We start from the raw sequence: 20,917 nt of genomic DNA on the forward strand, positions 1-20,917 counted from the left end.
AGCATGAAGCTTGCTGTGCCTCTCGCAGGCTGTGTGACCCTGAGCGAGTCACTTCGCCTCCCCGAAGCTGCTGCAAAGTGCCGAGAGGTGAAAAGTGCAGACTGTGGGTGCTGTGTGCTGTTTTTTGTGGGTCTCCCCCCCACACTTTATCTTAGTCTGTTTGGGTGGCTGTTACAACAAAGTACCACAGACCGGGTGGCTCACAAACAACAGAATGGACTTCCCCTCGTTCCGGAGGCTGGAAGTCCAAGATCAGGGCGCCCTCATGGTCAGGTGCTGTGTCCTTGAGAGCCGCGTCCCAGTTCATAAAGGGCCGCCTCACATGGGGGAAAGGCAGGGGAGCTCTCGGGAGTCCTGAAGACGCTGACCCCATTCAGGAGAATTTCTCCCTCATGATCATCCCCCAGAGGCCCTACCCCCTAATACCTCACCCTGGGCGTTGGGATTTCAGCAAGTGAATTTTGGGGCGGGGTGGGGGGGGGGGGACATGACATTCAGAGCAGAGCACACTGCATAATAACGTATGTCCTCTAGTGCCACCTTTTAAATACATGTGTGTGTGTGTGTGTATTTTTTGTTTTTTATTGATTTCAGAGAGGAAGGGAGAGGCAGAGAGAGCTAGAAACATCAATGATGAGAGAGAATCATTGACTGGCTGCCTCCTGCATGCCCCCTACTGGGGATGGAGCCTGCAACCCGGGCATGTGCCCTGACCGGGAATCGAACCCTGACCTCCTGGTTCCTAGGTTGATGCTCAACCACTGAGCCGTGGCGGTCGGGTAGTGGCACCTTTTGTTGAGCAGTTATCAGTGTTCTGTCATTTTATTTGACGTGTATAAGCAACTGTCTTGGACTCTTAATGAAAATTTCACAAAGAAAAAGACAGTTCTTTGGCAGTCACAGATGTTAGGGTTTTCTTCATGAACTGGAATATATTGTTATTTTAGAAAACATTGACTCATTGAGCCCATTATTTGATTTCAACCAAAGTTCTAGAGGGAATTGAGAAAAGGGAGAAAATTCCCAAATGAACCGTGCAGACGTGAAGGGAGCGCTCTCCTGGCCTCTGAGGCTCCGGGCGACGCAAGCGGGTCCCATTGGGGAAGCGGGATGGCGTGAGCTCCGTGGAGCATCTCTTGCCCACGCCTGAGCCTGTGGACCTCCCTGGGCCGCTCTGAGTAGGGTTCCGCCTGTGGCTTGGGGGTGGTGGGGGAGGGGCGTCCAGTGCAGACTTGAGAATCGGGAGATGGGGGTTTGAACCCCGGCTCTGCCACACCTTAGCGTGTCATCTTGGGCCACTTAGGTGCGCTCTCTGAGCCTCCATTTTTTCATTATAAAATCTGAGGTTATGCTTATTTTGTAAAGCATTGAGGGGATTGAAGGAGGTGACAACCGGGAAGCGCACAGCAAGACCCTAACACCTAGTGGATCCTTGATCCACTGAACTATGTCCATATCCCAGTGGTCGGCAAACTCATTAGCCAACAGAGCCAAACATCAACAGCACAACGATTGAAATTTCTTTGGAGAGCCACATTTTTTAAACTTCTTCTAATGCCACTTCTTCAAAATAGACTCACCCAGGCCATGGTATTTTGTGGAAGAGCCACACTCAAGGGGCCAAAGAGCCGCATGTGGCTCGCGAGCCGCATTTTGCCGACCACGGCCATATACTATTCCCATAATCATATAATTTAAATAATATATGCTGTTTATATAAGGTTATATGTACTTATGTGATATATAATCTTTTATATTATGTAAGGATATGTTCTACAATAATAGAACTCTTTTGAAATGATAGTATTTCAGAGGTTCCTAGAACAGTGGTCGGCAAACTGCGGCTCGCGAGCCACATGCGGCTCTTTGGCCCCTTGAGTGTGGCTCTTCCACAAAATACCACGTGCGGGCGCGCACGTACAGTGCGATTGAAACTTCGTGGCCCATGCGCAGAAGTCGGTTTTCGGCTCTCAAAAGAAATTTCAATCGTTGTACTGTTGATATTTGGCTCTGTTGACTAATGAGTTTGCCGACCACTGTCCTAGACCATCGAGATCATATTCTCTAATAGCTTGCCCACTTTTAAAAAATATATATATATTTTTTATTGATTTTAGAAGAGAGAGGGAGTCAGAAACATTGACAATGAGAGGGAATCATGGATCGGCTGCCTCCTGCACGCCCCCTACTGGGGATCGAGCCCGCCACCCAGGCATGTGCCCTTGACCGGAATTAAACCTGGGATTCTTCAGTCCGAAGGCCGGTGCTCTGTCCACTGAGCCAAATGAGCTAGGGCGCTTGCCCACTTTTTAACAGGGGACTCTCTTTCCCTTTCCTGCCCCCAAACATCGTCTTCCGTAGCAGCAGAGTAGCTGAGCCTGGAAGGGGGGAGGTGCTCCGAAGCAGGGCTGAGGGTCCCGGGCCCTCGCAGGCTCCCCCTCCAGCTCCTCTGCTCACCACGTGGGGACCCGCTCGGAATTGATTGAAAACAGCTGCTCGGGGCCAGTCTTCATTCTTCCTCCAGGTCTCAGAGCGCTTGGGTAGAGCTAAGGCCAGAGCCCTCGCCTGTGGCCTTGAAGTTGAACTTCTAGGCACTGTGCGGGTCTGGCGGTGGGGTGAAGTGCAGGCCTGGGACCCCCTCCCTAATGGGAACTGCAGCCGCTCCCAGCGTGGAACCTGGTGCCCCGGGAGACTGCCGGCTCCGTCCCTGGTTTCCTGGTGGCTACGCTTAGGCCAGGGGGAGACCACAGCACCGTGCAAAGCCGGCCTGACCCGCTTAGCACCTCTCATTGCAGCCCGAGCCGTGCTGTGTGGCTGTGGCCGTTTGACTGGCATTGATTTTCAAGCAGTTGAAACAGTTTTGTTCAAGGCAGTCGAGTTTTCACTTCTCTGGACGGGTGTCAGTGTCGGGGTGATCGTTTGCCGTCTTCGTTGTGGAGGGGTCGGCAGACCTGCTTCCCAGGGGCTGTGGTCATTGCCTTGCGGAGAAGTCAGACTTTTCTGGCCTTGGGGCTTTTTTGTCTGGAAATGCTGTAACCCTTTTCTCCAGACTCCATCAGCCTCTGTGGGCTGTGGTTTGTGACATCAATGAGCCGCATTGGGAAGCCTTTGATCAGAAGATGAATACAAGGAGACATTATTATGTAAATGAGTCTAGATTCCACCCCCCCCCGCCTCCCCCCCCCCCCCCCCCCCCCGCCAGAAAAGTCAGGCCACTTCCTCGCAGATGGGAGATGGATGGCCTTTTGCTGCTGTCTCGCCTCAGACTCTCGGTTCTCCATAGAATAGCTCAAGTGGAAAAACACATGGCCGGGCCATGTTGGGATTTAGGGGTGTCACCATTTAATGTGTGGGGTCCCCCGGTGCGCCTGCATCCGCTCTGCGTGGAAGAGGCCTTGGGAGCAGGCTCGGTGCGCGCGTGATTTGTAACCGGTGGCCGCTTCCAGGGGAGGGGGGCTTCCTGCCCGCGCCATCTGTCCTTCTCCGATTCCAGGGGCGCTGACAGCCGGGCCCAGCCCGGTGCCGGGTTCTGCTGTGAGTGTGACGCATGTGGCCAGGAATTTGTTAATGATAATCAAGCACCGGGTTGGTGAATTATTTACTCTTTCTCCCATGGGTAAGGAGATCCAGCATCGTCCTCAGGGTAGGAGTGACCACACAAACCTGCCACGCCAGGCCCGGGCCGGGGCGGCCCTCTCCTCCCATCTCCGCCCGAAGTGGGAGCAACATCGTAGTGTCCTATGCGCGACGCAAGGAAACGGAGGGTTAAAGAGGCGAAGTGACTTGCCCAGGGTCCCACTGTGGAGCCGGAGTGTCGCTTCTCCTCCCCGAGGGCCAAGTTAGGGAGTCGGGGCTGGCCGTTAGGGTCCAGGTTTTCAGTCGACGTGGGGCGACAACTCAGAACCAGAGCTGGGCGGTGGTGGGGCCGGAACGCAGCACAGCTAACGGCCTTCCAGAGGAGCGCATCCCGTTTCTGGATCCGAGTGTCCCAACTGCTTTAGCCTGAGGGCTCCTACGACTCGAGACTTAGGTATGGAGGACGTGACATGCTGCCGGCCTCATGCACTCGGGCGGGAGGGCGGCCGGAAGGCAGGAAGGGTGAGAAGGAAAGAAGGATGGAGAGAAGAAGGAAGGAAAGATGGGTGAGAAGGAAGGAAGGAAGGAAGGAAGGATGGATGAAAGGGAAGGAAGGATGGATGAGAGGGAAGGAAGGATGGATGAGAGGGAAGGAAGGATGGATGAGAGGGAAGGAAGGATGGATGAGAGGGAAGGAAGGATGGATGAAAGGGAAGGAAGGATGGATGAGAGGGAAGGAAGGATGGATGAGAGGGAAGGAAGGATGGATGAGAGGGAAGGAAGGACGGATGAGAGGGAAGGAAGGACGGATGAGAGGGAAGGAAGGACGGATGAGAGGGAAGGGAGGACGGATGAGAGGGAAGGGAGGACGGATGAGAGGGAAGGGAGGACGGATGAGAGGGAAGGGAGGACGGATGAGAGGGAAGGATGGGTGAGAAGGAAGAAGGAAGGAAGTGTGAATGCATGGAAGGAAGTGTGAATGCATGGAAGGAAGTGTGAATGCATGGAAGGAAGGAAGGGTGAAGGGTGTTTGGATTAAAGGCAAGAACTGAGGAGGTGCATAGTAGAGAGAGTGATAAATTAGAACCAAGATGACAGAAAAGAAAGAGGTACATGGGAAGACATAGAGTTTCCAGCTTTGTACAAGGTGCCATTAGTGACAGTGCACTGCTCTCTGCTGTCCCCACATACCCTCCCTGCACACAGAGCTCAGCGGTATGGCCTTTAGTGCACGTGTTTGACCAGGCGCTGGGGATAAGCGAGGAAGACACGACCCTCCTCTCAGAGAGGAGGGGGAAGCCTCAGGCAGGTGCTCAGCTGATGCCCTCGTTGCCTTATCATTAGAGGCTCCCCTGGCGCAGGCTGTGTCCCTCAAGGGCTCGCACGGGATCTTCCTCTTCCTTTGCCGGGACTCATTTGAACTGTTCCCCACCTTTCTGTGAAGCTTTGGAGTTTTTTATGTTGTTTAATGGGATGGGACCGTCTCGCATGGAGTGACCACGGTTTTCCCTTTTAACCAGGATTGACCGTAAGATGTCAAATACTCACACCACCTACAAGCTGGATGAGGCCCAGGCTATAATGAACGAGCTCCGGACCATCAAGAAGGCCATCTGCACAGGGGAGAAGGAGAGGCGGGACCTGATGCAGGTGGGAGGCGTGCGCCCCTTTGCCCACGCGTCTAGCTTTTCTTTATTTAGCATTTTTAAAATATTATACTTATTATCTGCACAGTTCATGTATATTCTGAGACATACCTGTATATACAGTAGCACTTATGCATATGTATCTTTTATGTGTGTGTACACATATGTATTTACAACAATGCATGCTAGCTTCCCAGGACTGCCATCACCGAGGACCGCAAACCAGGTGGCTTAGAAGCAAAGAAATCGATTCTCTCAGAACCTAGAGGCCGCAGCCTGAAATCAAGGGGTTCGCAGGGCCCTCTGAAGGCTCTAGGAGGCCTCTTCCTGTCCCTTCCAGCTTCCGGTGGCCACTGGCAACCCTGGACACGCCTGGGCGCGTGGCCTCGCTGTCACGTGGTGCTCTCCATGTGTCTCTGTCTAAATTTTCTCTTCTCATGAGGACGCCAGTCCCTGGGTTAGAGCATGCTCTAATCCAGAGTAACCTCGTCTTAACTTGACTCCGTCTGCGTATGCTGCAGTGGGCTCAAGTTCACGGGCCCTGGGGGAGGACTGGAACACCGTTTTTGAGGGACACAATTAAAGCCACGATGGGTGACACATTCATATTGTGCAGTAATCAAAATAACTCAGAAAGTCTCGGATGAGTCTTGCTGTCTCCCCCTTCTCTCACTGCCCGTAACTACCCTTATTGGCGTGCGGCCCCTCGGCGTGTTTCTGAGGACAGGTGATGGGGCCAGCACGTGCCCGGCTCCCTCCAAGCATCGTGCCCTGTCCCCCCCCCCCCCCCCCCCGCGTCTGTGCACAGGGAGCTGCTCGTCCCCCGTGCCCTCCCGTGGGCAGAGACTCAGCGATAAGGCTGGCGTCATTGTAGCTTCATGTTGCTGTTTTCTTGCAACTTCAATTCTTGTCGCTCCTGTAACTTTTAGAAAAAGCTGACTTTTTGCAACTAGATGCACGCTGGTCTTTCTGCTCCACACTGGCATGCGCCCGTTGGCGACCGCTGCGCCAGAGGTTTCCTTAAACCAGCGGTCGCCAACCTTTTGGGCTTCATCGACTACCGGTGGGCGACCGCGGATCGGAGCGGCTATGAGCTTAACAATGTCGGTCCCTTGCTGGACGCCGCGGTCTAGATCCAGCGCCCGCTGCGTTAGACTGCCCCTGGGCGCCCTGGTGTCTGCAGAAATGGCCTTTTAAAAAATGGTAGAAAATCTGATTTCTCTTGAACGTTCACCCAAAGGGCGTCTATGTGCCAGAATGCACACTTCCTCTGAGTTTTGGCAAACCAGCGTACGTGTGAGGTGGCCTTTGACCATGCAGAAGTATGATTGAAAAGTCAGGTTACGAAAACGCGTAAATATCACCTGGGAGCTGTTTGCGCCCCCTGCGTGGCTTATGAAGATCTCAAGGTAGCAGCCATCTCAGACTCCTTTACTGCTAGGACATGGGAGATGCGAATCCTCCCCCCACTTCATTGAGGTATAGTTCACAAACAAAATTGTCTGAATTTAAGGTGTACAATGTGAAGGTTTGATACACATACATATTGTGAAATGATTACCGCCATAAAGTTACAACACCTCCACCACCTCACATAGTTAGCTGTGTGTGTGTATGTGTGTGTGTGTGTGTGTGTGTGTGTGTGTGTGCATGTGTGTGTGGAGAGGGCATTTAAGGTCTATTCTCTTAGCCACGTCCAGGCATACAGCACAGTTTTGTATACTAAGTCACCTTGCTGTACATTACGCATGTTATAACTAGAAGTTTGTACTCTTTGACTGACATCTCCCCATTTCCCCTCCCCCAACCCCTGGCAACCTCTATTCTACTTTCTGGTTCTATGACTTGGAGCATTTTGGGAGGGAATTTCTTTTTTTTTAAGGAAACACCGTTTTGAAAAACAGTGAAAATGGTACCACAGTTGTGCTCTATATTATTCACGCGCTACCAGAAGGACTCGAGGGCTGTCCGCTTTCAGTCCTGAGAGTCGTATTAAAGGTGCACGTGCTGGACATTGCTTTGAACTCCGATGAGAATGGGGTTGGGTGGCCAGCCCGCCAGTGGGGAGGCCGCCCCCTGGACCCGGAGTGAAATGCCTACTCGTAGAGGGAGAGGCGCACGCCCATCTCTGTTCAAGTGGCTCGTTCTTTCTGTTGCAGAGCCTGGCCAAGCTCACGGACGGCTTCAGGAATAACTTTTCTCTGGCCGACCCGCTGCAGGAGGCCCCTCACCACCCAGGCGCGCTGGGCACCTCCCACCAGGTCTGCGACGCTGGGTCTCAGACCGACGTCATCGGGGAGGTGAGTCACCAGGGAAGAACCGAGTAAGAGGGGCTGCTTTTGTGTGGGCATCCCTCATTTGCTTTCCTTCTCCACTTCTTCTTCAGAAATGTTCTGGCTTTTGTGCCATCCGATTTGAAGAAAAAATGTTGTTTCTCACATCCAGCCGTGAAGGTTCAGGGGCCTGGGACACAGTGAATTTGCTTATTACCTATATGTTTTGAATCGGATTCTTAAAAATGGCAGAATCCTCTTGAGAGTTGAGTTTAGATGTCCCTTTGACAGACATGTGACTTTTTAGAGTATGGATCAGCTAACCTTTTCTGTATAAAGGTCCAGATAGTAAATATTTGAGGCCTTGCAGGCCATGTGGTCTCTGCCACACCTACTCTGTGGTGGTGTTAAGCAAAAGCACCCATAGGTAATATGTGAACTAATGGGAGGGGCTGTGTTCCAATAAAACTTTATTTACCAAAACAGGTGGCGGGCCGGATTGGGCCTTCGGGCCTTAGTGTGCTGATCTCTGGCTTAGACCAGTGAATCTCAAAGGCTTTGTGGCTGTGTCACCTGGGGTTATATTTTGGTGCTATTTCTTATTCTAAAAGAATGTCAGGAAATGAAGTTGAATTAAAATTTATTTTGTTTGGGACTTGAAAGAATTTCATAATCCCCCTTTGTGATGATTAGTGAAACCTTGAGTTAGCCACACAAATAAAGTTGGCAGTCACATTCGAAGCCACTCCTTGAAGATACTGCTGCTGGAATGTCATTGAGTAAAGTGTGTCATTTGGTAGAAATGGATCAACAGTTTGTTCTGTTCCTTTGGGCTTGAAGATGAAATAGCAATAGAATACAGATTGCCCCCCCCCCTCCATATCAAATAAAAAGAGGAAAAAGAAAGGGAAGAGCCATTGGCAAAAACCTCTGGGTTTTAAAGAATTGGCTAACATTTTGAAAATTTGGCAGGTAGTGCTTCTTTGAGGGGACTGTACTACCAGTAAATAATGACTCCTTAGGCCTTGGGTGCCCTGGAATAGCCCTATTTTATTATTCTTAAAAGTAGGATCAGCCGAAACCGGTTTGGCTCAGTGGATAGAGCGTCGGCCTGTGGACTGAAAGGTCCCAGGTTCGATTCCGGTCAAGGGCATGTATCTTGGTTGCAGGCACATCCCCGGTGGGGGGTGTGCGGGAGGCAGCTGATCGATGTTTCTCTCTCATCGATGTTTCTAGCTCTCTATCCCTCTCCCTTCCTCTCTGTAAAAAATCAATAAAATATATTTAAAAAAAAAAAGTAGGATCAGACGTTTTAGGCCGGGCGGCACCTTTGGTTTAAGGAATACGGTCGCCACGGGAAGAATCTGTAAGTCAGAAATGCCTGGCATGTTTCGCCTAAAGGTTTTGGCAGGAGGGAGGGAGAGAAGCACAAGGCTGTGAATTCCGTGAATAATTCAGTGCTGCTTATCATCAGGGTGGAATTAGAAGTGAGAGACTCGGAGCTGGTCTGAGAGGAGCAGGACAGAGGGAAGGCTCTCGGATGGCGCTCCAGGGTCGGGGGGAGGCTGGCCATGCTGCGGCGCTGACCCCGGCGCAGCCGCTGAGGGCGGTGACGGGCTGCCTGGCTTGGCAGCTTCCTGGCTCTTATCTCCGTTTAAGTGGTTATTTCCCTCCCCTTGTGACGGGAGAGGGGATCGAGGTGCCAGGTTACCCAAGGTCATGCAGTCAGGGAGAGGCGGGCCTGAGTTTGAATCGACGTCTCCGATCCCGAAACCCCTGTGCTTTCTGCTCCATCATGTTGTTACAGAAAAATACAGTTCACCCTTGAACAATGCGGGTTTGAACTGCACTCACATGATGTGTATTGATAACTTCATCACTAATCACTCAAGTAGAATACTTTCAAGTATTTGTTGACATGAGGTTATTAAAGAAAAAGCGTCATGGCCATACTATATGGCAGTGGTTCTCAACCTTCCTGATGCCGCGACCCTTTAATACAGTTCCTCATGTTGTGGTGACCCCCAACCATACAATCATTTTCGTTGCTACTTCATAACTGTCATTTTGCTACTGTTATGAATCGTAATGTAAATATCTGTGTTTTCCGATGGTCTTAGGCGACCCTGATAGCGGTTCTCAACCTGTGGGTCAAGACTGCTGTAGAGCCCAAGACCATCGGAAAACACAGATATTTACATTACGATTCATAACAGTAGCAAAATGACAGTTATGAAGTAGCAACGAAAATAACTTTATGGTTGGGGGGTCACCACACATGAGGAACTGTATTAGAGGGCCGCGGCATTAGAAAGGTTGAGAACCTCTGCTATATGGTCTAGTTAGGTCAGGTCTACAGATGGAGGCGATTTATTGAAACTGGTGACTTCTTAGGAGAACATCATTTGTATTTGTTAAGAAATGAGAGAATAATGGGGGGAAGGAGACGTATGTAATACGGTTAAACAATAAAGAATTCAAATAAAAGAAATAAGTAAAAGAAATGAGAATATACTGCCCAAAATGAGCTGAATTTTTTTGCCTTTGTATCAGTTTTTATCAAGTCGTCCCGTATTCCTTTTAAAACGCAAGTTGCCGTTTAGAATTACACAACAAAGGAATACGCTTTCACTGTTTAAAAAATGGTCACCAACGTCGGGAAAGCAAAGGTCTCCCCAGCCCCCGTCCCAGCACCACACCTAGGATTTGGTGTGTTTCCTTCCAGGCCTTTGGAAAACGGGAACTGAAAGATGAATCAAGATAGCCTTCATTGTCGCGGAAAGTTGAAATGAATTGTCTATTTTAAAAATATGTTTCTAATATGCTTTCCTTCCCCCCCCCCCCCCCCCCCGCCTTGGAAGTTTGTCTTTGACGATAAAACCAGACTCGTGGACCGCGTCCGGCTGAACTGGCAGTACGAGGAAGCCCGGAAGAGGTAGGCCCTCTGCCCACCCCGCTCGCCGCCCTCCTTCCTCCGCGGGAAGCATTCCCACGGGTGACCGCCCACGTCCCCGGAAAGCAGAGTCTGAAAGAACACAGAGTAAAACGTCTCCATTTACGTGTAGCTTCTGAACACAGACCAGAGTTCACGTGCATTTAAAATGGTGAAATTCTCGACATTGCCAATCGGTATGAAGGCATGATTTAATAAAAGTACAGACTTTTTCAGCTTTCCTTAGCCTCTTGGGTAGTTCAGAACTTTCTACCTCCCTCCCACCCCCCCTTTCCTCCTTCCCACCCTCCTTTTCCTCCTTTCCCTCCTTCCCCCTTTTCCCCCCTCCTCCCCCCTTTCATCTGAGCAGCAGCCCCTCAGCCCAGGTTAAGCAAAATGGTTTTCTCTCTTAATATGTGGCTTCTGACCCTATAGGTCAGTGGTCGGCAAACTCATTCGTCCACAGAGCCAAATAACAGTACAACGATTGACATTTCTTTTGAGGGCCACATTTTTTAAACTTAAACTTCTTCTAACGCCACTTCTTCAACACAGACTCGCCCAGGCCGTGGTATTTTGTGGAAGAGCCACACTCAAGGGGCCAAAGAGCCGCATGTGGCTCGCGAGCCGCAGTTTGCCGACCACTGCATAGGTTAATGGGAAAGGTCACACATTGGGGGTTGAAAGGCGGCTCAGTAGGATTCGGTCCACAGGTGATAGCAGGACCCAGCCCAGTTCATTTGGACGGAGGGAAGGGACAGGCAGGCGTTCCTGTCAGCCTGCGTCGTAAACACCTGCCTCCTGAACATCGAGGCTGGACCTTGTTTGTGCGTTTCCAAGGTTGTCTTTCCTCCCAGCCTTAACCACGGGGGCGGGGGGCCGGGGGGCGCGGGGGCATGAGCAGAATGGAGAGTCTGTGTGTAGTCGCCTCCAGCACGGGATTTAGGGTGTCACCTCACCCCTGCAGGGTCCCTGCTTCCAATGCTGACCCTGCCCTAGCTTGCATGCCCTCTTTTTAGAATCTCTCTCTCTCTCTCTCTCTCTCTCTCTCTCTCTCTCTCTCTCTCTTCATTCTGGAAAGAGTCTTAAAACCAAATATTTTCGAAATATGTGCACCGGAAAAGCTATAAGGCATATCTTTTTAAAGTTTCTTTTTGTTGCATAAGAACTGTTATCTTGGGGGGTGGGAGAGGAGGAGCCGCATGCCCCGTGGGGTGCGGGGTCCTCTCCGGAGGCTCAGCGTTGGGGTTGGGCCTGCTCAGTATACTGTATCATTCATGATGTCTGCAAACGCGCTTTGTTGCCTTTTTATAAAATGTAAAAATAGCAACAAAAGCGGATCATCTGACTCCCCGCTGGAGGGCCGCTGGGCTGACACGAGCCTTTGTTCGCCCGCCCGGCGCTCGCCCCGCTCTCCCGTCCTCCCGGCTTTCCCCGAGGTATTGGTGGGGGGCTTCCCGTTCCTACGGAGAGCGTGGCCAAGCCGGGCAGCCGCACGCTGATCTGGGAGCTCAGTTTCCCCGTGGCGGCTCCTTCCTCCTCCAAGCTGCGGGGCTGGGTCAGGGGACTGTCCCCCCGGAGCGCCCGCGTGTCGGCACACATTCCTGCTGGAGCCGCACCATGTGGGTGCTGGAATGTGCTGTGTGGTCCAAAGCGCAGGAACTAGGTGGCTGCTGCACTCGGGAGCATGATTGTTACGTGTTTGGCTGTGACATTTACCAAACATAGCAAGTGGTATCTTTGTTTTCTAGAGATGGTATGCGGAGATAGCGCATTTGGGTAAAAAGTTGAGTATTTGAGAAAAGAACTCGGGAGGACACCGCCCGTCCTCAGTGTCTGTCCACTAAGAGCAGGGTTTCAGGATCGCAGGGACCGTGGCTAGTCTGTCATCTTAGATCTAGCACACTGCACTGGAGCGGGGTCCTGTCCCAGCCTGTCTTTTCTCTAAAATATATATTTTACTAGAGGCCCGGTGCATGCATTCGTGCACAGGTGAGGTCCGGTTGGCCCGCCCCAATGGGGGCCCATTGGGCTGGGCTGGCAGGGAGGAGGGGCCACGGGCAGTTGGCTGGGCTGGTCCCACCCCTGATCGGGGTGTTGGGGGCCGACTGGGGGCTGATCGGCCCAGATCAGGATGGTTGGCTGCTGTAGTGTGTGTCGTAGCCACTGGTTGTTCTGCCATTCTGGTCGCTGGGCTTTTATATATATATAGATTGATTTCAGAGAGGAAGGAGAGGGAGAGAGAGAGAGAGAGACATCCATGATGAGAGAGAACCATGGGTGCCCCCTGTGTGCCCCCTACTGGGGATGGAGCCCTCAACCCGGGCATGTGCTCTGACCAGGAATTGAACCGTGACCTCCTGGCTCATAGGTCAGTGCTCAGCCACTGAGCCGCACCGGCCGGGCTTGTCCCCAGCAGCATTTCCGCCTTTGTGGGGCAGCAGGGGCTCCTCAGAAAGGCCTTTCGGGGCTGCACCGGCAACATTTACCAAGCAGGGATGCGCAGCACAGGCGTCCAGGGCGGTGCATTTTGGCTGTGGTGGGCGGCCACCAGGGATGCTGTTCCCCACCCTGCGCTGCACAGGACGCCCCACACCAAGGATGGTCCCCCCCAGATGGCACCAGGGCCCAGGCTGAGCACCCCTGCTCTGAGCTGCAGGATTGCGACATCTTAGCGGGGCCCTCCCTGTGTGATGTCCAGCAGCTGGTCTGTGTGGGTGACCCCGTAGCTCCCCCCCATAGAGACACTGCTGGGCAACTGGGAGGTTGGGCTTCCGCCCAGCACCTGCCCTGCTCCAGGGGTTCTGGAGAACTTGTGGTGCGATCACATGAGGTCTTTAACCTGCTTGGGAGATAAACTCCTTCACAACTAATGGGAACACGGAGCAGGGATACCCTGGTTGTGTATGGGTGTGTGTGCACACAAACACATGCATGTGCACACATATGTACACACATGCACCCACACCCCAGGGTATATGTGCATGCTTGAACACACACAACACATTCATGTTTACATGTACACGTGCACATGCATTTTTCTTATTTTTATTGCATTCATCATACATGCATACACTGCTTTTGTCAAAGGCACATCAGTAGAGACCATCCACCTTGCCCGTTTCACCCGCCTCCCCCGTTACTGGCTGAGTGCGGAGCCTCGCGGCCTTCCACGTAGACATCGGAATAAGCTGAGGCCGGTGTAGGTGAGCGTGCCGCACGGCGTCTGTAGCCATCTAAGCACCCCTCCCGGATGGGCAGCTGGATGGGTGCAGTTTTCCCTTCTCACAAGCAGAGCCGTCTGTTAACAGGCCAGCCTTGCGATGAATGTCCGGGTCTGGAGACATGCGTATTGAAAGTTTGAAAAGATGTCACCAGCCCTAGCCGGTGTGGCTCAGTGGATAGAGCGTCAGCCTGCGGACTGAAGGGTCCCAGGTTTGATTCCAGTCAAGGGCACATGCCTGGGTTGTGGGCTCGACCCCCAGTAGGGGGTGTGTAGGAGGCAGCCGATCCATGATTCTCTCTCATCATGGATGGTTCTCACTCTCTCCCTCTCCCTTCCTCTCTGAAATCAATAAAAACATTTTTTAAAAATATGGTGTTGTGGACAACGAGGGGTTTCGTATGTATTTGAATTGAAAGGATGTTGGTGGAAGTGGAACTCATAATTGCAAATGGTAGTATGATTTCTAGAGACTTCTCCAGACCAAGCCACCCCTGTCATGGCTAGTTTTGTGTTTTCAACTCCGGTCACGTGAGATGTGTCCAAACAAGTGCCTCTTCCTTCCCCTCCAGGAGCGCCGCCTTGGGCCTTGTTATAGGGATGTTGGTTACAATTTATTGGTTAGAAATTTGGGAATTTGTCCAGGCCAGTCTGGAAGAGCAGGTCCTCGGGAAGCATGTCGATGACGCAGATGGCTCCTTATTTTTAACCTAAGAGCACTTGTTCCAGAACTGGGCACAAACTGTAGCTGTTGCCATGGAAACACGCGCAGTCCCGATCGGAACAAAACACTCGGCCCATCCAGCTTCGCTGTCTCAGTGTCTGTTGCCAGGATGGGTCCTGCTGTTCGTCCGTTGTCAGGAATGAGTGTGGTGTTAGGATTCCAGTGGAATTGGATCAGTCGCTGGGATTTTTCTTCATTTCTCAAGTGACCGTGTCTCTGGGTTTCGGGGGGTGGAGCTTGGCGGTGAGAAACAAAGGCAGGCGTCCCTCACGTTGTAGCTCCCTCCTCCCCATTCAGGCCGCCAGAAGGAGGCCTGCCGATGGCCGGCTTCTCCTTTAAAGATGTGGCTCTGAGGGTCTGTCATTCAAATGGGCAGAGATGCGAGGGCAGGGAGGAATGCTGGGCTATCCTGACCCCGCACATTCTAGATCAGGCTTCTCGACTTTCCAATGTAGACTAAAGAGTGGAGCCGAGTGGACACTGGCTTATCGATACTTAGTTCCATCGGCTGAAGTATTCTCCTCGTTCATCTTAGATCTCAGCTGAGATTTTCTGGAACGCTTGCTTTTCATTTAAATGGATACTTACCAAAAGGAAACGGAGGAGGGTGAACTTAAGGAGCCTCAGATCCGTGGCTGTGACTGACATCTGATGGCCGAGGCCCGGCTGATGCCGCTCCGTCACGTCGCATCACGGTCGCGTGGGACCGAGGCTTGCCGGGACCGCCACCTCTGTTCTAACAGCTGCAGTGTATTTCAGGAGCGCCCCAAATGCTTGGAGGTTACTCTGGACATGTTAAAATGCCTCAGAGCTGTGTGATACAGAAAGTGCATTTTTTCCTCGGAAAAATGCAAATCCCATTTGAGACTTTCCTGGGAATGGTGAGGGTCTGAGCAGCATCTGCAGCATCAATGCGGTTTCCAGACATGGTTTCCTGGTGCCGGGGTTGTAACCGAAAAGGCATTCGGGCCAACATTAGGAAAGGAAAAGTGAGTCCTATTTCACTTGTGTCCACGTTAGACCTGTTCAGGGAATCGAACTTGGAGTCGCATAATCAATAGGAAACGGGAATGCTTGACTGAGGATTGCCTTTCCTCTCTTCCCTGCCGTGAGCATAGGGACACAGATTTTAAAGCTTTTAGAGGCATTTGTGAGAGGTTACACATAGGCCATAAGATGTATTACCTGTCCAAAGTGGGAATCCATAAAGAACACAGTTGACTTGCAGGGAGAAAAAAAAAAAAATCCTCGCCAATTTTAAGTTGCTCTCGGTTCTCTTTAAAAATGAACTTGGACAAGTTTCTTTTTTGTAAACTTGCATCATGACCTCACTTTGCTTCCATGTATTTAATTTCACTGAAGTGATTTTCAGAAAAGAGGCTTTCTGGAAAGTTTTTGCTGTGTTACCCAGAATTGGATGATGCGCTCGCAGGAGGGTTCCGACCCTGGGTCAGCTGCTTGGCGTGGCTGCGCCGGGGCATTGGGACTGCGCAGCCGTGCTGGGCCTCAGGCAGGTCTGTTTCCTCCAGCCACCCGGCCACACTCGCTGCTCCCGGGGTGGCCGGTTTGCAGGCCAGCAGCGTGGTGAGACAAGGCGCATTGTTTTTAGGGCAAAGCCGTCTTGTCCGTCTCTTGGCGAACGTACCAGGGATCATCGAAGGAATCCTTCTAGAGCTTTGGGCTTCCAGGGCAGACAGACAGACAGACACATGTGCCTCCCGACCTGGCTGAGAGCAGGTCCCAAGTGGCTGCGTCCAGAGTGGGGATACAGGGAAAGAATATTCTAGACTCACGTACGGCTCTGAACTGGACACGCAGTCATTCGCACCGTTGTGAAATGGAAGTCGTTGTTGAAAAGCACGGTTCTTCAGCGCAGACATCCTGGCCTAGGGTTCGGCACAGCCCAGACAGCTTTTCCAGATGTGCTGCAGGAAGTCGGCGCCATCCAGATTTTGTTTCTGCCCCTGAGGTCTCCCGCAGCGTGTGACTTTGCATGTCTTTCTCGCCAGCTGTGGAAACGTACGGTGCCGTGTTGAAGTTGGGCCCCGGCACTACGTGTGTGACGCCCACAGTGGGCAGAACGTTTGAAATTTGCCCTTTGCCTCTCCTCCCTCACATAATTCCCCTTGTCTGCCTCATCCTCTTTTCTGATAGTGGTGTTCCTCGAGGTTTTCTGGGGAAGAGTAGGATTATCTAGGCTTCTACCACTCTCAGCAACGCGAATCCTTGTAAGCATGGCCGCTAACCTGGAGCTGACTCAAATGGAATATTTAAAAAAATATATAAAAATATATATATACATACACACACACACACACACACACACATATATATATCTTTATTGATTTCAGAGAGGAAGAAAGAGGGAGAGGGCGACAAACATGATGAGAGAGAATCATTGATTGGCCGCCTCCTGCACACCCCCACTGGGGATGGAGCCCACAACCCAGGCATGTGCCCTGACCAGGAATCGAACCGTGACCTCCTGGTTCATAGGTCAGTGCTCAACCACTGAGCCATGCCGGCCAGGCTCAAATGGAATCTTGACCCCATGTATAAACCTCAGAAATCTCAAAAGGCCTGCTTCTAAAATACGCCTGCTTTCAGTGTATGTATAAGAATTAGTACATATTACAAGGCAATGCTGACTTCAGCTGGGCTCAGCTAGGCCTGTGGCTAACACTAAATTGAAATGGAAAGTTATGAGGGCACAATGGATTTGCTCATTGTTCTTCATCTCTTTTATATTTATTCCTTACCTTTGACTTGTCTTGATCTATGGTAGAATGTTCGAGAAATTTCATTGGGTATACTGTCTAAATTTGGCGCTCGTTTATTTGTGGGTCTGCCTGGAGCATATTTTCCTTGGGCATCGGCTGTATGACTGCCATCCATTTTAATTACACTAATTAGACGTCGGTGGACGCCTAGCCCCAGTTAGATTGCTAGCCCTATTCAGCCGCCTCTGTCAGTAGTTTTTCAGTGACATGATCTGGTGCCATTTTCCAACACATTCTCAGGAAATGAGTTTGAAGTTAGAAAAGAACGTGTCTAATAAAGCTACTGACATTCAGCTGTTTTCTTTACCATATTGGGCAGTTGGATGTGAGCAAAATGTGTACATTTAAACTATAACTTGTCTACTGTGAGTTTTCTCATGGGTTTGGTGCTTGAAGGAGTCTTGCCTGGTGTGGTGGCCAGGTGACGGTCCCCGTGCGCATGTCTAGTTCAGGAGGAGCCCTGCTTGGTGCAGGGCAGGCCAGCACGTCGATTGGCGGGACCTGCAGGGAGCACAGTGTTGGGAAGGATTCTGAAGTCTGCATCCAGCAGCCAGGATGCCAGCTTTGAATAGTGACACAGGCCCTGGGCACGGGAACTGGGAGTCTCAGGAGCATGCCCGCCATTCCCATTTTGGTGAGGATCGTCACATCGGTGCGTAATGCAGGCCGCTGAGAACCCCAAGGCCAGTGAACATCCTCCAGACCAGCCAGGCTGCCAGAAAGCAGAGGGTATCAAACGTAAGTGGGCATCGCAAGCACCCAGAGGGCTTGTTCAAACGCAGATTGCCCCGCCCTGTCCCCAGAGTGTCCGCAGCTGGGCTGGGTGGGGCTTGAGGCTTGCATTTGTGATAGGCTCCCAGGCGATGTTGCGATGTCATGAGACCCGCCATGAGAATGGCCGCCTTAGAGGCTGCAGGACTGTGTGTGCCTGCCATTGACCTGTCCTCACAGCTCTCGGTGACCTCAGAGAAGTTTTGGGGTTTTGTTTTTGGGCATGCATGCCAACTGCTGTCCTCCACAGCGCTGGGTTTGGTCGAATCTGTTGTTCCTTGTTTATGCCCAGAAACAGATATCACTCACACTTAAACTTAAAAATATTCTATTCCTGCTCAGCTGGCGTGGCCCAGTGGTTGAGTGTCGACCTATGAACCAGGAGGTCACGGTTCAATTCCTGGTCAGGGCTTAATCCCCAGTGTGGCGCCTGCAGGAGGCAGCTGATCAATAATTCTCTCTCATAATTGATGTTTCTATCTCCCTCTTCCTCTCCTTTTCTCTCTGAAATCCTCTTATATAATAAAAGCCTAATATGCAAATTGACCGAACGGCCGAATGACTGGTGGAACGACTGGTCGCTATGACGTGCACTGACCACTAGAGGGCAGATGCTCAATGCAGGAGCTTCCCCCAGACTGCAGGCCCCAGGCCATCCAAGGCGGGTGCCAGCAAGGGCCCCCCTGACTGTCCCGCCAGTACCCCTGCAGAGGGAGATGACCAGCAGTGGTGGCGGGCGATCGGGGGGTGGGGCTGGCCTGCAAGGAGGCTGGCACTGTCCCCCAATCACCCTGCCGGTCACCTCCCACAGAGAGAGGCGACTGGCGGTGGCAACAGGGGGCAGGGCCGGCAAGTGGGCAGTGCCAGGCTGGCCAAGGCGGGTGCCAGCAGGCCTCCCCTGATTGCCCTACCAGTCACCCCACAGATCGGCCCTGATCGCCAGCCAGGCCTAGGGACCCTACCCGTGCACGAATTTCATGCACCAGGCCTCTAGTATATAATAAAAGCCTAATATGATAAGTGTCTGGTTATCCATTCAACCAATCAAAGCGTAATATGCTAATGATATGCTAAGGCCACTCAACCGCTCACTATGACATGCACTGACCACCAGGGGGCTGACAGTCAACAGGTGGACCAGTCGCTATGATGTGCACTGACCACCAGGGAGCAGACCGGTAGGTTAGCTTGCTTCTGGGGTCCGGCCGATCGGGACAGAGTGAGATGGGCTGGACATGCCCTGGAGCTCTCCCGTGGTCCCTCCCCAGCTGGCCAACATTCCGCGTCCCTCCCAGGCCCCTATTGTGGGTTGTTGGGTGGGAGGTAATCAACCAAAGACCATCCTTTATAATTAAAGGCTAATATGCAAATCGAACGGCGGAATGACCAGTCGCTATGACACGCACTGACCACCAGGGAGCAGACGCTCAACACAGGAGCTGCCCCCTGGTGGTCAGTGCGCTCCCACAGGGAGAGCGCCCGTCAGCCAGAAGCCCAGCTCACGGTTGGCAAGCGCAGCAGTGGTGGCGGGAACCTCTCCCACCTCCGCAGCAGCGCTAAGGATGTCCGACTGCCGACATAGACCCCCTTTGCGAGTGCATGAATTTCATGCACCGGGCCTCTAGTAAAAATATTTTAAAAATTCTATTCCTGCTTTGAAAGGATACTCTGAAAATACAAGCCACATCTATTTCACTTAATCTGCATTCGCCAACAACCCCGGGACACAAAAAGGGGTGCAGTCTGTTTGCTGGGCAAACGTGGACATTTAGGCGCGTGGAAAGGGATAACAGAGTCTGTATTTTGCACCTTGAAGCTGATGGTGCTGACACATTCAGTGCGGCTGATTAGCTCATGCCATGCTCATGCCCACGCTCCCCGCGGCCGCCTCCCACCCCCCACCCCCTGCATCTGCTGGCACTTGCATCCACTGCTTCATGCAGTCAGCTTTTGTTGACTGTCTGCTGTCCGCCTGGCGTTCGGAAGTTCACACGCAGTCGAGATCCCCGGGGCAGGAGAGAGCCCACAGAGCTCCGGGCTCTTCCCTCAGAAGCGCTGTGATGGGTACACGTCCCCTGTGCTTTCTCAAGGCAGGTGTCGGCAGTTCGGCACTGCTGCGCAGGCTGGGGCTGGAAGGCCCGCCCCTGTGTCCAGTGGCTTTAGTGGGTGGTGATGGGAGGTGGGGAGAAAAGAGCCAGCTACCTCCTGCTCTGGGACAGGGCCGCGCAGAAAACCACGAGTCCGAAACCACAGAGCACACGGGTGTGTGGAGGACTGCAGCCTCGTGTCAGTTCTTTGACACAAGCCCGATGTGCCAGGCCAGGGGAGGTTATGCACAGGACTCCCACATCACGTTCTTACACCTCGCTCCCAGATTCCTCATTTCTGTGACTTCAGGGTCACTCTGTGCGACCGTCCAGTGTTTACTTAGCAGAGTGAGTTTGTCACATCAGCGCCTGGTGCCGAGAATGTGTGAAGACAGTTTGTAAGTTCGTGGATTTCTCTGTTTCCGTTTCTTGCAGAGTCTCAAATATCCAGCAGCAGCTGGCGCAGCTCGAGAACGAGTCGTGGCCGGGCATGGCCGAGGCCGACCGGGACCGGCTGCAGCTCATCAAGGAGAAGGAAGCCCTGCTGCAGGAGCTGCAGCTCATCGTCCAGCAGAGCCGGCCGGCGGAGGACGCGGCCCGCCTGGAGGAGGAGCGGAGGCGCCTGGAGGAGGAGATCCAGCGCGCGCGGGCCACCTCCGTGCAGGGCGCCACGGAGAGGTGGGCTGGCCTCACCGTCCAGGCGCAGGCCCGGCTGCCAGTAAAGAACCAACTCGCAAAGCGAGGCTCTTGGTTAGGGCAGCTACTGCCTGGCCTGCTTCCTCCCCAAGCAGAGAAGGTGGAGGGAATGTGTGCCTCTGCTCTGTCCACCGCCCACCAGCTATTGAGCTTCTGCAGGGCATCAGGCACTGGTCAGGGCGCCGGTAGTGCATTTTCTAGCAAGACAG

The 20,917-nt window shown here is 52.5% G+C and overlaps 1 protein-coding gene across 4 annotated transcripts in view; it reads left to right on the forward strand.

The window, feature by feature from the left end:
- Positions 1 to 20,917, forward strand: part of WWC3 (WWC family member 3) — a gene marked incomplete at its 5' end in the record, with an annotated part of 116,025 nt that overhangs the window by 65,995 nt on the left and 29,113 nt on the right. For all 4 annotated transcript variants that reach the window (XM_079765421.1, XM_079765420.1, XM_079765422.1 and 1 more), the window contains 4 exons: positions 5,097 to 5,226; positions 7,382 to 7,522; positions 10,357 to 10,430; positions 20,448 to 20,690. In XM_079765421.1, coding sequence (XP_079621547.1) covers positions 5,097 to 5,226; positions 7,382 to 7,522; positions 10,357 to 10,430; positions 20,448 to 20,690 — 588 coding nt within the window. The remainder of the gene's footprint in view (positions 1 to 5,096; positions 5,227 to 7,381; positions 7,523 to 10,356; positions 10,431 to 20,447; positions 20,691 to 20,917) is intronic.

This window comes from Cnephaeus nilssonii, assembly GCF_951640355.1.
Source record: "Cnephaeus nilssonii genome assembly, chromosome: X".
Classification (NCBI taxonomy): domain Eukaryota; kingdom Metazoa; phylum Chordata; class Mammalia; order Chiroptera; family Vespertilionidae; genus Cnephaeus; species Cnephaeus nilssonii.